General features: G+C 43.6%; 2 protein-coding genes across 5 annotated transcripts; one reads left to right on the plus strand and one right to left on the minus strand.

Annotated features, from left to right (window-relative positions):
• The first annotated feature begins 3182 nt into the window (after positions 1-3182).
• LOC136452148 (uncharacterized) lies at positions 3183-8303 on the plus strand. 2 transcript variants are annotated; one of them, XM_066452786.1, is made up of 7 exons: positions 3183-3539; positions 4110-4517; positions 4609-4890; positions 5842-6353; positions 6550-6680; positions 6766-6908; positions 7671-8303. In XM_066452786.1, exons 1-7 carry the CDS (start codon positions 3285-3287, stop codon positions 8142-8144), a joined length of 2205 nt encoding a protein of 734 aa, XP_066308883.1. In that variant the 5' UTR covers positions 3183-3284; the 3' UTR covers positions 8145-8303. The 2 variants fall into 2 exon arrangements, with proteins under 2 accessions (XP_066308883.1, XP_066308884.1); XM_066452787.1 differs by having other exon boundaries at positions 5845-6353.
• Positions 8304-9806: 1503 nt separating this feature from the next.
• LOC136452149 (dual specificity protein phosphatase PHS1-like) lies at positions 9807-14576 on the minus strand. Of its 3 annotated transcripts, none has more exons than XM_066452789.1 (10): positions 14383-14576; positions 14188-14276; positions 13421-13643; positions 13084-13260; positions 12849-12970; positions 11751-12759; positions 11271-11417; positions 10967-11194; positions 10707-10864; positions 9807-10494 (listed from the first exon to the last, which is right to left on the minus strand). In XM_066452789.1, the coding sequence occupies exons 1-10, from the start codon at positions 14431-14433 to the stop codon at positions 10134-10136; spliced, it is 2565 nt and encodes an 854-aa protein (XP_066308886.1). In that variant the 5' UTR covers positions 14434-14576; the 3' UTR covers positions 9807-10133. The 3 variants fall into 3 exon arrangements, with proteins under 3 accessions (XP_066308886.1, XP_066308885.1, XP_066308889.1); XM_066452788.1 differs by having other exon boundaries at positions 12849-13009; XM_066452792.1 differs by lacking the exons at positions 14188-14276; positions 14383-14576 and having other exon boundaries at positions 12849-13009; positions 13084-13253; positions 13421-13499.
• Positions 14577-14998: the final 422 nt, after the last annotated feature.

Here is a 14998-nt window from a genome sequence, read left to right on the forward strand (position 1 = left end):
AGTTCCAACTCACGTCGGGACTTCCGATGGCCACAGTCACTGCACAGGCTAAGTGACTGGGCGTCAAGACTTCCGGCCTGAGTCATGACTTCCGACGGTCGGGAGTTCCAGCTTATGTCAGGACTTTCGACACCAACAATCACTGAAAAATATTCTACGTGCTCGTGAAGTGCTAGAGTGTCTCTCTTTTGATTTTATTTTTATGCTTGAGCACTCTATCTTCCTTAGACCAACTAAGTTTGCATCCCTCTGTATAGTGTAGCGGATCCTAAACTCAAAAACAAAAACAAAACCTTTGGAGAGCACTTTGAGTTCGTCCGCCTTTACAACTTCAAGAATTGAGGGATACCATTTCATCTTTATCAACTCTTTGAATCTTTCATAGGACTAATAGCTGCGACATATCTTATTAAGATCAAATTAGTCATTAATTTAGATGTCATCAATACACCAAAACCCACATATGGGGCAAATGCACTTTTAAATCCTCAGTCTGAAATATACTGAGTAAGCAACTCATCATCCGAGTATCAGTCCTCTACTACAATATCGTTGTTGTGGCTAGGCTCACCTGCATTGCTCTGACCTACGTGTCACCTGTAATAAGCGGCCTCCGCTTCATCTGTGACCTCTGCGGCCTAAATGAAGAACGTGCCATCATCCTCCTCCGCTTGCAAGCCCATCTCTGCTAGAGCGATGAGCTCGCTCAGTCTGCCAGTGTCGTCCTCAGCCTTCTCTGCCTACAAGCCTGCCTTTGCTAGAGCGATGAGCTCGCTTAGTCTACCAGTGTCATCCTCTGCCTCCTTCGCCTGCAAGCCTGCCTCAGCAAGAGCGATGAGATCGCTTAACCTGGCAGTGTTGTCCTCATCCTCATCCCCTTATCAGACAACACAATCGGTAATTGAACGGTACGACCAGCTCGCGTTCTGTGCTCATCTAACTTCTTTTCCTTATACCTTACATGAGCCATCTCTGCGGCATGGTCCTCGCTGCATCCAATCCCTTCATGTATAAAATGCAATAAGTTAGCAACACGATTATATTACATTTAAAATCAGGCAACGAAAAAAGGCTTTCAAGCACTCACTAGCACATAATGCAACAACATGCCCGTTCAAGACCTGCATATGTACTCTTGTCTCCTCCCTTGCCTCTTTCCTTGCCCTCTCCTCCTCTAACGTCCTCTATCTCTCTAATCCCTATTTGTCAAACCCAACATCGATCGGGTTACGAATATCGCGCTATCTAACAAACTCATGCATCTTGTTTTTATGATTTTAACGAATAAGTTGATGTAGTCAGGTCCATATCCCCTCTTTCGTGCAATTACTTGCCTCTCCTTCAGTTCATCCAAGAACTTAGCTTGACCATCATAACATTCCCACCTGCATTTCCTAGTGCTCTGTTCAAACGAAAAATTATATCATGTCTTAGCAAAAGAAACAAAATACGATTTTATGTTTACCACAAAAATAATCAACCTCATCATAGTCAACCATATGACCGCAATAATGGCCTATTCCAAGCTCCGAAGGGACTAGACCGTAGTTGGATTTAACACCACATTCGCACTTGACTGGAGGTGCTTTGTAAATTAACATTTCTTTCTTCTTTTCCTTTGCCTTTGGTGGCTCCGGCCATTGATTCTTAGAACTGTAGAGCCACTCATTGAAATGACACTTCGCAAATCCATAACGCTATAATAGAATACATTAGTATATGCACACCTATAGAGATAAACATTTAAACAGATATACTTTCCACTTACTTCATGTTTGTTCGGACACACAAACTCTAACATATTCTCAGGGTTTATCACAGCTCGATCTCCGTATTCACACAGAGAAGGTTCCTCGAGTAGTCTAACTATGGCTAGGTGCTTCTCCTTAGCCGTTATTGACGGAGGGCTAGGGGGGTGGAACCCAACGCTGGAAGTGCTCACGTGGATGTCTCCCTCTACACCAATCGTCGAAAAGGAGATACCTAAGGTCAAACTTCTCCGCACCGTCGATCCACTGAAAGAAAAAGCACCTCTCATGGTCCTACACAATAAGATTCTAATAAAATATTAGTAGCCTACTTACACAAATAAAGAAAAAAAGATAGTAGAAATAATTACTTACATTAAAACGACTGCATATGTAAAAGCAACGCGTCGCTGTGTCTGGATGTCTCGATTAAAACACGTCGGCCAAGAAACCACAGTCACAGTTAGAGGCATGAAGGTCAGGAGGAACGGGGGCACCTTTGCTAGACGCGTTGGGGTATAATTCTCGAGGATGAACCTGTTTTCGCAAAAACTTCTCCCAATACATTTCTTGCATCTAACAAAACGGTTGTAATTTAACAAATAAAAATTAAAACATCATAAATTAATGTCAATGAGAACCATAACTACAATACAACTAATTTCGTTCTAAGAACCGAAAGCAATTAACATTAAACCATAAACCTAGGATTTTCTATTTGATGCACAATAATGAACCCATAACATAACAACATGCACTGTGGTTACCTAGGTATAATACAAATATTAAAAATTACATAAAACCCTAAGTAATGACGATTCTTAGGTTTAAAAATCCGACTAATATATATCGAATCAATGCAAAAAATAGGAGGGAAATGATGATACCTTGCTCTCGAAGATCTACAGATCAAATCAAAGTTTTCAAGGTCTAATATGCCGATTTGTAAGGTAGGGCGAAGTGAAGAAAGAAAAAACCCGAGAGGGAGGAGAAATAAGAGGAAGAAGGCTCGGGCAGGAAGGTTGGGGCCAGGGTTAAAACACCACCTCGGCCCCATAGATCATGGCGCCAGGATCTACGGTGCTGAGCTTGACGCTAGGATCTATGGTGCCGAGCTGCCTGCCAAGTCACCGCCACGTCTACGTCGAGCCCAAGACCTCGGCGCCAGCAACGATAACGCCGAGCAATATAAGCTCGGCGTCAGCAACGATGACGTCGAGTTAAGGGTTCAGATTTTAAAATCATAGCTTCAGGAACATATCTGTGAGAAATTTTCAAAAAAATAGCTAAAAAATAAAAAAAAATCGGGCCGGCCGGCCCTGGTGCTGTCGTGCGCCCCGTCGTCGGCTGGCGCATGTCCCGCACCGCACCGGGCCTTTTGACCACCAACCACTCTACGCCCTGCAGTCCGATGCGCTCGTACGCATCCGGGCATCAATCAGATCAGCTGACGACAAGGAATCCCACCCCACTCTCCCGAGAGCAGCAAGGAAGGCGTGCGCATTCTTGCAGGCGCCGGACCCCGCCGCCGCGGCCATGTCCTCCGTCTCGGGCCTCGGCGGGAAGGAGGGGCCCTCCTCCGCCTTCTCCGTGGACCTCGTGGCCGCCGCGCGCCGGCTGCTGGCCTTCCTCCGCGCGGCGCCGGCCGGGGTGGGCCCGCGGTCCGTGCGGAGGTACGAGGAGCTGTGGATGCCGCTCGCGGCGGGGGACTCAGGCGGAGGAGGAGAGGCGGCGATGCTGCTGCCGCCGCCCGACGTGCACCTCGTCTGGCTGTGCCACTGCTTCCACCATGTCAGCCTTCTTTAATTTCTTGCCACCTTTTCGGTTCTTTCTTCATTTATTGCCTGAGAGCGTCTTGACTCGGCCACCTTAAAATTCTATTCATTCGGCCTCTGTTACTAACTGTGTGGTATGGGATTCCTTGTGGTATACTTTTGAGAATTTACTACATTCATTCAAATCCACGGCACACGGACAGATTTGTGAAAAGACGGCTAAACACAATGATTATGCCCACAACAATCAGTTTCATCTTCATATTACGTAGTAGTAGCCATATCTTTCTCTGTAACCTCGGGCCATCCTGATTAAAAGTCTTTGCTTTCTTCTTTCTCCTAATATAAATTTAGAAATGTTTAGTTTTTTAACGAGATAGAGAATTTATTGTGAATGAGCAACAAGTTAGTTAAATTGCAATGATATACTCCTAGTAGTAGTATAAATTACCGTGCTTACTTTTTTTTTGAAATAATTAACTTCAAATGAACCCCTTGCTGGACTTAACATTCCACAAGTCAGATGCTTTTGTCCCTTCAACACTTCTCACCAAGTGCTCCATCTGAAGTTTCTTCGGCTCTGCAGGAGAGCTACTCCGCGTACTGCATTTCAAGGTTTGGACGCCTCATCAACCGTCCATCAATCCTTGATGTGGAGAATGAGGTGTATGCTGAGGACCATTGTCGGGATGTCTGGGCTACTCATTTCCCATCCGAGCCATTTGACCTTGACACTAATGAGATTGATGGAAACAGTGTTGATAACATATCCTGTGACAATGTCAATGGTGAAATTGTCAAAATGGTGAGACGGTACACTGGCATAGCAGACCGCTTTGCGTCACCTTTTGTGTGGGAAGGTGTCTACCATGTTGCTGCTAGGCGGCGATACGTTCGTTTCCTGGACCTTATCAAGAAGGTTGTGTGTGCAACCCAAGAATGCACACGGCTTGTGCCTAGCCTATACATATTACTGATGTGGCTTGCTCACCAGGTATACATGCATAGACCTTACATTCGATTAAGCAAGTAATTTTGTTCGCAAAAGTATTTTAGTTTATACAATTGTGATGAATCCATGCCAGAGTTTTCCTGTGTGTTATGCCACGGATATGCTAGCGATGGGCATCAGGGACAATGTTGCAAAAGTGGGGGTTGGTTATGGGGAAGTGGTGAGTGATGAGGTGGTAGGGAGGACAAGGGGACTGTGGGAGGACGCATATGATGAACCATATGATATGGCTGGATCAGAGGTTGATGCGGGAGCAGTTAGCGCAGCAAGGGAGGCATTTTACTGGGTGCCAGCAGCATCAGAGGCGGATGCCAACCGGCTATACAAGAGTTTGCAGCCAAGATTTATTATGGAGGTATATCCGAAACCTTCAGAGTATCATTAGCTGTAGTTATTCAGTAGCATTTTTTATTGAATTACACTGCTCAGTAGAGCTGACATTGTAATCATACTTAACCAGTTAACCTTGTGCCAAACTTAGGATATTCCACATTAGCTTCTATGATGTCCTCATGAGGGGCTAGCAAATAGGCAGAATTTTCTATTTGTCTACTGTTATGTTCTATTCATCTCTGCTCCTCAGCAACCTTCCATTTGTTTCTGGACCACATCGTGGCATAATGCCAACAACAGTAAGTAATAACGGCAGCAATAAGTCAAAAAGGCAGTTATAAATTCTACAGCCCCATGCACCATGGTCACTCCAAGCCAAAATGCTAGATTCCCTTTGCTAATGGCCTCAAGTGATCGGGTGGTGGGTAGGCCTGCTCAATCATTTGTTTTTGCCAGCATGATCTCTCAAAAAGTCCAACCCCACAATGTTGGGCCTCAAAAAAAATACTTTTTATTCTTAGTATGCACAACACATAAACAAGTATTGCCCTCTCTTCGAACGAGGTTGAGGAGTCGAGCCTAGGCCTGGTGATTCAACTCAGGCCTGAGACTGGAAATATCAGGATAGACTTGGCTGCTCGTAAGCATTTTTGTGTATAGAATATAGATAGGTATTTCCACATTCATATGATTCAGATATATTCAAATTATTGAGGACTGCTACTATAACTTTCAATCTGTGGTCCTATTGATCGATATAGAAAATCTAGTCACTCAAGCAATTGATAAGCTTATTTCCAGGTTGAGGCCTTGTATAGTGAATTTATTTAGGTATATTCAAATTATTTCTCTGGTAATCTGGGTCACATATTACAAAAATTAAAAGAAATTTTATATTGACATGACACATGATGTCCTCATATATTTGTGTGGTTTACATTCTGGCTCAGTGTATCATTGATCTTCTTGGTAGCAGGTATATGTGTTCTTGAAGGGAGAATTTGATAAGGAGCCCACCAGTAAGGAGTTCCTACGATTGCGAACACAGAGGTGTCACAGATCACTAAAACTCAACAAATTGATGTCCAATTTATCCTGCAAAAGCTGGCAGAAAGTATGGCACTTGTATTGTGAATTTGCAACCCGGGGCCTCCTCATTGAGTTCAGGCGTACCCTTAGTGGGTGCTTCAGGAAAAGCAAGTTCCTCAAGAACATCTCATTCTCATGGAGTGATGTGTTGCATGAGAAAGCACTCACTCTCACAGAGGAACTTGATGTCAGGATGAGAGCGATGGCATCAATTACCCCTCCAGTTCAAGCACCATACTTGTTGAAGTGTGTGCCTGATCGAGTCACTGATGATGGTGGGGCCATGATTTCTGATGTCATATTGCGCATGAGAAATTACCGTCCACAAGAAGGACGTTGGTTGACACGCACTGTACTTGATCACAGTGGGAGAGAATGTTTTGTCATCCGGATGAGGTATTGTTCAGTAGGTTGTACTGATTATTATTCTAGAGTTCGGCTTTGGTTGATATGTTTGTCACGTACCACCTCGCTTAAAAAGATCTATTGAATCATTTCATCTGTAATGGTTACGGTACAAGCTGTTGGGGAATGACTTGTAATTTTATATCTCAGTATGCTTTTTTGATGAAACCTGTTGCAACTTGTGTAGAGTAGGCAGAGGGATTTGGCGGAGAGGTGCTGAAACTCCCATGGCAGTGAAATGTGAGGATAGGAGCATTGAGGTTCGAGAAGGATCATGGTCATACATTGCTAGTACAAGCTCCGTTGGTTATGCTCCTGGTAACTTCAGTTTGTACAATAATTGCTTTTCCTGGAGATCACAATTATTATGATAATGTGGGTATTTTTTCCCTTTATGGTGCAGAAAAGATAGTGGGCACAGCAACAGTGATGAAAGATCAACAGGAGAATAAGGTAGTTTGGAGCTTATCAACAGGAGATACACTGGCAGTACGTTTGGGAGATGAACTCAGCTTTCAGTTGAAAAATGACAGCTCAGAAGAGGAGGTATGATCAGTACATTTAAGAAGGGGTTACAGTGCATATGGATTGATTCAAAAAAAAAAAAAAAAGAGTGCATATGGATTGTACTACCTCTGCCCTGAAAAGAATGCAATTCTACTTCTATTCTTAGTCAAACTATTCTTAGCAACAGCGATATTTTTTACACCAAATAGGTTATTATGGAAACATATTCCATGATGAATCTAATGATACTTATCTGATATTATAAATATCAATATACCTATTATATAAACTTGGTCAAACTCTATATGTGTTAGAATTAGAATTACATTCTTTTCAGGAGGGAGTAGTAAGCAAAGTACCATCATCGGTTTTCACCGCTGAAAGAACTGACAGCACAAGAATCTCACTTGATTTCTATAGTAAACAAGTTTTTCTATACAATATACAAATGAGTGCATGCTGTAGAGTTCATCATTTTCCTTTACATGAACTTAATTTACACCAATATGTTTGTTATTTAACTTTGTTCCTTAAAAGATATTATTCTAGAATTTCATATAGATACATTCCTTAGCAAAGAGGTGCGCTGGTTAAACTGTAGAATAGCATTTGTATTGGTCCCTAAGTTTCAGTTTCATAGAATTTCCATTTAAATGTAATTCAAACATTATGTTTTATTAAAATGTAAAATATCAGTTGGCTTACTACACTGTTGATATACTACTACATTTTTGCACTGTTCTAAAAATTCACAAAGCCATTTCATGCCTTTTAATTGCACTGCAATGTGCTATTTACCAGGCAAGGCTGCTTGTCGGGAGGAGATTGAGCTACAGAGTAAACACTGATAATGCATCGAGCAACCTAGTTGAGGAGGAGCAATACGTCACACTTGTTCGTAAGTCACTGGATCATCATGGTGACAGAGCAACCATGCTTCTAAACTGGAAATTACTTGCTGTGGAGTTCTTACCTGAAGAGGACGCAGTTTTTGTTCTTCTCCTATGCATGGTGATTGCACGGACCATGACAGAGATCAGGAGAGAAGATGTGGCTGGGCTTTTAGTGCGACGGAGAATAAGTGAAGCAAGGGCAGGGCAGAGAGACTGGGGTTCAGTGATGCTTCCTGGCTCGCTTTCGCCAGATTCTCATTTGCAGCCTTGGTACCGGAACGCAGCGCAGGTTTTGAGTTCTGTGGAGACAGGACCAATGCTCGCTAAGTACTCACCTGCTGATGGAAAGGACATGTTGTACAGGCAAGCTCTTATACCCTAAAGTCCTGATAGAGATTATTACTGTCGGTGTTTTGGACTGGACGGCTCTCAACCAACTAGTAAATTTGTACTGCGTGTTCCCAGTCCTGGATGGTGATGCAAAGAGACACAAGGTTTATACTGGTTCGGGTAATGAACACTCTATGTCCAGTTTGAGGTCGATTTTGTATTCCTTGCACCGAAGTGCTCGTAGTGGGGGGTTACAAGCAGGGCGAGAGAGGGAACTAGCCCGAGGTCTCTACGTGGAGTGGCGTGGATTGCTTGAGATGTTGATCTCAGGCAGCGGGGAAGCTCGAGCGTTCGTCTGTGTGTTCATGCGTGAGTTTGCTGTGTGGGCATAGGCCTAATCGTCCCTCTCTCCTAGAAACGGCCCTGGTTCCTCCCTTTTATAGTTTGAAGGGGGGACAAGGGTGATACATGCGCTAGCTACATGGCGTCGTGCGAATGGAGGCGGCATGTCCGAGCCTTGTAGCCTATTACTGTGGCGGCGTGGGCGACGGAGTGGTCTCGTCCTCGAAGTACTGGGGCGATGCGCCGGTCACATCCGATCCTGTGCGTCGTGGGAGCTCCAGTGTTACCTCGAAGCGGGCGTGATGGTCGGCGTGTGGGTCACTATGTATTGACTGCGCGAGAAGCCGAGGCTCAGTCGAGGCCGAGGCCGAACCATCGTGGGGGTCTCGGCAGACGTGAATCCCGAGATTGTGACGTGAATCCCGAGATTGCCGAGACCCTGATGTAGATTGCCGAGGCTTGGAGGGAACAGTTGATCTCGTACGCGGGTTCCGAGGCTATGGTGACCCGGACTAGACTCCCCATGCCGCGTTGTCTCCAGGGCGGGAGTTACGTGGCACAGTGTAGTGCAGGCGCTGATCGTGGGCACAGCACCGGAACAGCGGCCGGTAACCTCGGCCGCGCCCGGTCCTGGTCAGTATGGCGTTGATGTGGCTTCACGTCCCGTCGGTCATTCTGCGGTGTCGAGCCGTCGTCCGGCTGAGATTGCGGGAGTGGTTGACGCATTAATGGGACGCGACGTGCTGTCGGAGAGACTGGTCGAGGCGGAAGTGATGGATTATTGCTGAGCCGGCTTCGAGCGAGACGAAGAATCGACGTCTCGGCCGAGGCTTTACGCGCGGGGCCTTGGGTGAGACGGAAAATCGGTTCCCCGTCGAGGCCCTCTGTGCAAGGCCTCGCGCGAGGCGGAGGTTTGGCAGGCCGCCGAGACCTCCCGTGCGAGGCCAGGAGCGGGGCGGAGGGCTGGCGGGCTCGGACGAGGACGGGGTTTAACAAATGGCTTACCCTTTGGCTCTGTTATTGATGGGGTTTAAATGATTCTTTTGGTATATGCTCGGGGTACCCCGTTTTATGGTACCCGACAATTACCATCAGGACTTAGGCTGATAGATAAAAAACGCACCCGGTATTGCAGGGAAATTATTTCATTTTCTCAATGCTATGACATAGGATCTTTGTACAGGACAAATTTTGTGTTTGAGCTGTTGTTTCACTAATGATGATGGGTCTTTGATACGAATCCAGTGATTGTTGTCATATATGATTTGTACTGAGAATTTTCACATTTCATTTTAAAATGGTTTGATTCCTGTAGTTTGACAATGAAATAAAAGAAGAGCTTCTGTCCATTTGAACAAACTGATTATAGAGGACAAATGATTCAAAATTTGATATCCAAAAAGGAGTCTGAATGTTCGTCTCGTACATATTTCTTCAGAAAAAAAAAAAGAATCGCACAATTTTATAACAGAAACTACATCCCTCTATGGATGGTTCTTGTCAATCCAAGCTCGTAAACCATATAAAAAAACCCTCAAATGTTCCAGAAATGTGCTACTTACAAGTGCCATTAAGTCTACAGCTGAGGCTTCATTATTAAAGCGGCTGCCGATTACAAACCTTATTGTATGAGCTGCTGATTATGAACCTTGTTCTTGTATGCATTAGCAGCAGGACCATAAGAATGTAAGATTAAACATCAAAATCCTTCGATGTGTGATTGTGATTTATGCGCTGGGCTGTCACTGCCGCTCCAGCCAGCTTTGATTGCCTCTATTGCTTTTTGTATCTCCAGAGTCATTGCACTGTCTACGCTCCCAGAGGATATCTTCTTGTGCGCCTTCTGCAAGTGGAGCTTCAGTGAGCTGCTGCTGAGACCAGCATTCTTGCCACAGATGGGACACACCTTCATTGCTGGCCTCTTGTGTTGCCATTCCATGGAGATTTTCCCGTGCAGTTTCTTGTCAAGATCCAGCAAGACCTTAGCAAACCCATCATTGGGATGCGCACGTCGGTGGACCTTCTTCAGCATGTTCCATGCTTCCAGGAGAGTACAATTTCTTAAGAAAAAAAGGGAAAATTATGCGATGATGACCACGTCCAGGACAATAAATAAAGGAAAGATGCAATCTTTCTATCCTTACAGATGTCATTTCTGGATTGATAGACCATAAGGTCACATAAAAAAAAAGGTAAATCTGGTAATAAGTTGTTTCAGTCATGGCAAGTTATTGATTTTAATGATGACATAGTAATTACTGTGCAGTCTTACTTCCTCAGCATCAGGTAGGCAAGAACAACAGTCGCACTACGACTTTTTCCCTCAAAGCAATGCACAAGTACTTTGCCACGCAAGTGGTCCACGTAATCGATGAAATCAGAACCATCTTGAAAGAGATCACCAATGTCTGCATTGTCATCATCCTTTATCTATATAAAGAAGCAATTAAGCATTGAAAGATATCTAAACTGGGTCTTCTGGCTTATGCTAAAGGAAAATAATTTTCCATCCATGGAGATATTAGAACTCACCGAGAAATTCCTATACTCAAAAAGGTCAGGCTTCTGTGATTCTGACTGTCCAATTTCATTTGCACACAAGCACAATATATGGGTGATGCCAAGGTGCTTAAGTGTGTGTGTTGACCGAGCAGCTAGAGCACCACCAATATACAGGTAATCTGTGATCTGTGATGGACGCTCAGTGCTTGCAGCATCAGAGATCAAAGATATCCTCTCAAGAATGTGCTCAAGTCGAACCTAACAACAAAATTGCTTGATAGGTTCCATTAATGAGTATACAAGTAGTTAGTACAGAGGGTACACTTAGATTTACCTTCAATTCGTAAGCATCAACAGCAGTGCTATTATCAGTGCCTTCAAAAAAGCCTGTGTGAAAATTGTTATCTTGACACAACTTTACTACTTCAGTCCTCAGCGTGTCATTCCATTGTTCTATCTCTTTGCTTAATTCACTGTCTACCTGTAAAAGTTTGCTGAATGACTAATAGAATCGCGTGATAAACTTGACTGACTTATGCAAAACACCATAGCAGACTAGTCAAATTAACTAAATAGTCGTCTGACCATATGTACCTGAAACAAAACTTTGGTTAGTATGCAAGTTGAATGCTGAAATCATGAAGCCCTTTAGCTATTTGGTCTCCTACAACTAAATTCTGTTTTGTGCTATATTCAGGAAAAAATAGTGGAACAATCTATAAGAGTGAAAAAAAACAGCTAGATGTCAACTAGGCACCTACGTCATACATTTTATAATAGACAAATTATCCATCCACACTTCAAAGGTCTTAACCTTGGCATACTTGTTAAAATCTCGCAGCTTCATTGTCAACCGAAGACCACGGGAGGCATCACCATTTCCTTTGAAATGTTTGCTGATAAAGCTCTCTCGACACGAAGGAGATGATAGGTCTAGATTGTCACGGGATAAGGTTCGGGAAGGCTTACGCAGATTCCTTGGAACATCAGTATCATTTGAATCTGCTTGTGATTCCACTGAACACAATGGTGAATCAGAAGTACCAGCATCCTCCCTAGCATATTCATTGGAGCATTTATACATAAGATTGAAGAAAATTTTCAATAGACCATCCAGTTTCTGGTGGAGTGTGATGAGGAAAATGTGAAATCGCTGAAGGTCTCTCAGAGCACTACGAAAACCTCCTCGGAATGAATGCACTGTTGCTACCATATCACTCTCAGAGAGAGGAGAATTATAGCTATAATCAGACAATACATCAAATTCTTCATGTCCTGGGATGCCAAGTTTTCCGAAGGACACCTCAAACAGAAGTTTGGAAGAATAGTCGAGGTTGTTCAGTGTTAATTCCACTAGTTTGGGGTAGCTCTCCTGATCTTTTGCCCGCTTACTAGCAGGTGGCCTGCGTGGTACACCTGAATCAATGGCTACAATATTAAAGCTAGAAAACTCATGTCCACTAGAAGCATAAGAGTCCTCCAATATGAGGTCACAGACATCTGAGCCGATACTGCCACTAATTGAAACAGCTCTTCTCTGCTTCTGTTTCTGAGGGCTTCTGATGATCTCTGGCTTGTATCGAATGATAGCAGAATCATAAACATCATCTAGCGAGTCAAGGTTTGCATAAGCTTCCCTGTTGGCGACAAGTAGATTTGCATAATTTCCACGCCAGCCAAGGGGACGGCATCGCAGTCTATCCTCATTCCTCAATACGAGGTCCAGGATTAAGACCCTACCTAATGCTTCAGCAGTTTTTTCAGCAGCTTGCCGTGACTCAAATGGCATTACATTCTCTAGCAGAGGGGAGCCATGTACATAACTGCAAAACAGCAAGACATTTGTTTTTTGTTATAATTCATAAGCACTATTTTGATAAGTACATTACTGGTAAGTGGTGTTTATATATACTTCATCAGAAATAGGCAACGGCTCAATTCAAGGGCTTCTAGCATCTCGGCGCAAATCATCTCCTCAAGTTCATCACCAGCAGCTATTGATGCATGTCGAGCATTTTCAACTGCATCCTTGATCTGTTGCCATTCAGACGAGGAGCTATGAATGACTCTTCCCTATATGGGTCAATAGAGTTGTCAGTGCAACATTTTAGTTAGCGTGAGTGCCTGCTAGCATAGTGGATTCTTACTTGAGGAGTTCTCACTCCAAGCCATTTAGCGAGTTCGTACCCAAAGCGTTCGGACTGTGTGGCCATCCTTGAAGGTGCTATTTTAATGACTGCAGCTGTTTCCTTGGATGGAAGGTCAACATGTTCAATAGCTTTGAATAAAGCAATAAAAACAACACCCCCCGAATTTACTGTCACCTAAGCAAAATAGTACAGTCATTAGAAGGACCTAGAGACATGGTTTGTAAAATTAATTCTAATATACATATTCATATAAGATAGCCTACACCTTTAATACCAATATTTCTCCAACTGTAAAAAAGTAATTTGCAAAAACATGGATGGAACAAATGAAAACCTCAAAACTTCTGCTAACGTCATCCTCAGATGGATCAGTACTTGTAGCCGTATGTTTTGTATGGTGCAGTGAGGTGAGAGAGCTCCAACTGAAGTTACTTGACTCAATATCCATCATGGAAACCCTCCCAAGCCTCTCCCAAAGGATTCCTTCTGGCACTTGGTCACAAGGGTCAGGGTCAATGACATTGCTATCAGGATCTGCAAGTTCTAGTACTTCTGAACTGCAATATAGTAAGAGCAACATTAATACTATCAGTTATTGAAACAAAAAGTATGATCTGCCCTGACAAACCCGTCCCCATCCTATGAAGAAACAAATTATACTCATGGTACAAATCATTTGGATACAAATGTGTATTTTCAATTTACTATCGAACAGTAAGTATCAATTTCGGGCTTTGGGATGAAAAGAAGTTAAGATGTTCACACTGTACAAAGTTCACGATGCTTGATTAAATATATGAACGTAAGCAGTTTCAGCATACCAACAACAGGTGCTGGCACCGCTCATAAATCAAACATTGAAATTTTGATGAAATTCAGGCACGTGAAAGATTGTCAAAAAGTAATAAAAAACTTAATAGTTGTACAAGTCATAAAAATTCATCGTCTGACTTAATGCATCAGAACTTCAGAAGAGGAATTATGCAAAAAGAAATTTATCAGATCCACATCCAAATGCGTGGCTGAGCATGGAAAGAAGGAGCTGTTCTTTCGCCACCAGGTGGATCACAGGAACTGAAGAGCGAGACGAAGTGGCGGTACCTGGCTGATGAGCGGAGACCCAGACGCCCGCACGAGGCGGCCTTCCCATTGCGTTTCCTCACCAATGCCACCCACTCCTCGAACCCACCCTGCAGGAATTCATCGAGATCAAGAAAGTGTTGCCCTTCTACTTCCAAGAAAAGGGGACGGGGACCAAATCAAATCAACTTTTTTTTTAAATCGCGATGAGCTTACGAAGGAGGAAGAGCGGGAGAATGATCCGGATTCCGTGGTCCCCTCTTCCATTGCAACTCAAGGGAGATCCCACCGAATGTGCGATTGAAGGTTGGATTGATCCAGGTTTCTTGAAGAAACCGCTTGAGGAAATGTTGTGGAATTTGGTTTGGTTGCGGATCGGAGAAGTCTGCGGGCGAAGGGAAAGGTGGTGCCTTTTGGCCAACTGCTACAAGGGAAGGAGACAGGACAGGAGAGAGGAAACAGTAGCGCATGCGTGGTGCGGACGTGGCCAGCATTTCTCATAGAATCGTTTTGATTTGCCATTATAATTTCGCAAAGTTGGAGATTTACCACTGGTATCTCACTGACATGTGGGGCACACATGAGTGAATGACATGTGGGACAGGATGGCAAATCTCCAATTTAGTAAAATTATAATGGCAGTCTTCAAATTTTCCCTATAAAGAAGTGCTCTGTTTGGGGATGATTTGATTTAACGCATCCTCTTATATATATATCTGTCTACTAGGTATACTCAATATATATTTAATATTAACTAGCAAATATGCTCGTACATTGCAATAGAACATACATCTTATTGTGTGATTACTTGGGCGATTTGCGGGTCAAATAT

Source organism: Miscanthus floridulus, chromosome 5 (assembly GCF_019320115.1).
Source record: "Miscanthus floridulus cultivar M001 chromosome 5, ASM1932011v1, whole genome shotgun sequence".
Lineage (NCBI taxonomy): Eukaryota > Viridiplantae > Streptophyta > Magnoliopsida > Poales > Poaceae > Miscanthus > Miscanthus floridulus.

Coding starts and splice junctions, on each gene's coding strand:
- LOC136452149 (XM_066452788.1), bottom strand. CDS start 14,433: ATGGAAGAGGGGACCACGGAATCCGGATCATTCTCCCGCTCTTCCTCC. Junction 13,010..13,083: donor TTGGAGTGAGAACTCCTCAA/GTAAGAATCCAC, acceptor TGACCCATATAG/GGAAGAGTCATTCATAGCTC. Junction 12,760..12,848: donor CGTTGCCTATTTCTGATGAA/GTATATATAAAC, acceptor GCTGTTTTGCAG/TTATGTACATGGCTCCCCTC.
- LOC136452148 (XM_066452786.1), top strand. CDS start 3,285: ATGTCCTCCGTCTCGGGCCTCGGCGGGAAGGAGGGGCCCTCCTCCGCC. Junction 4,518..4,608: donor TGATGTGGCTTGCTCACCAG/GTATACATGCAT, acceptor AATCCATGCCAG/AGTTTTCCTGTGTGTTATGC. Junction 6,354..6,549: donor TGTTTTGTCATCCGGATGAG/GTATTGTTCAGT, acceptor CAACTTGTGTAG/AGTAGGCAGAGGGATTTGGC.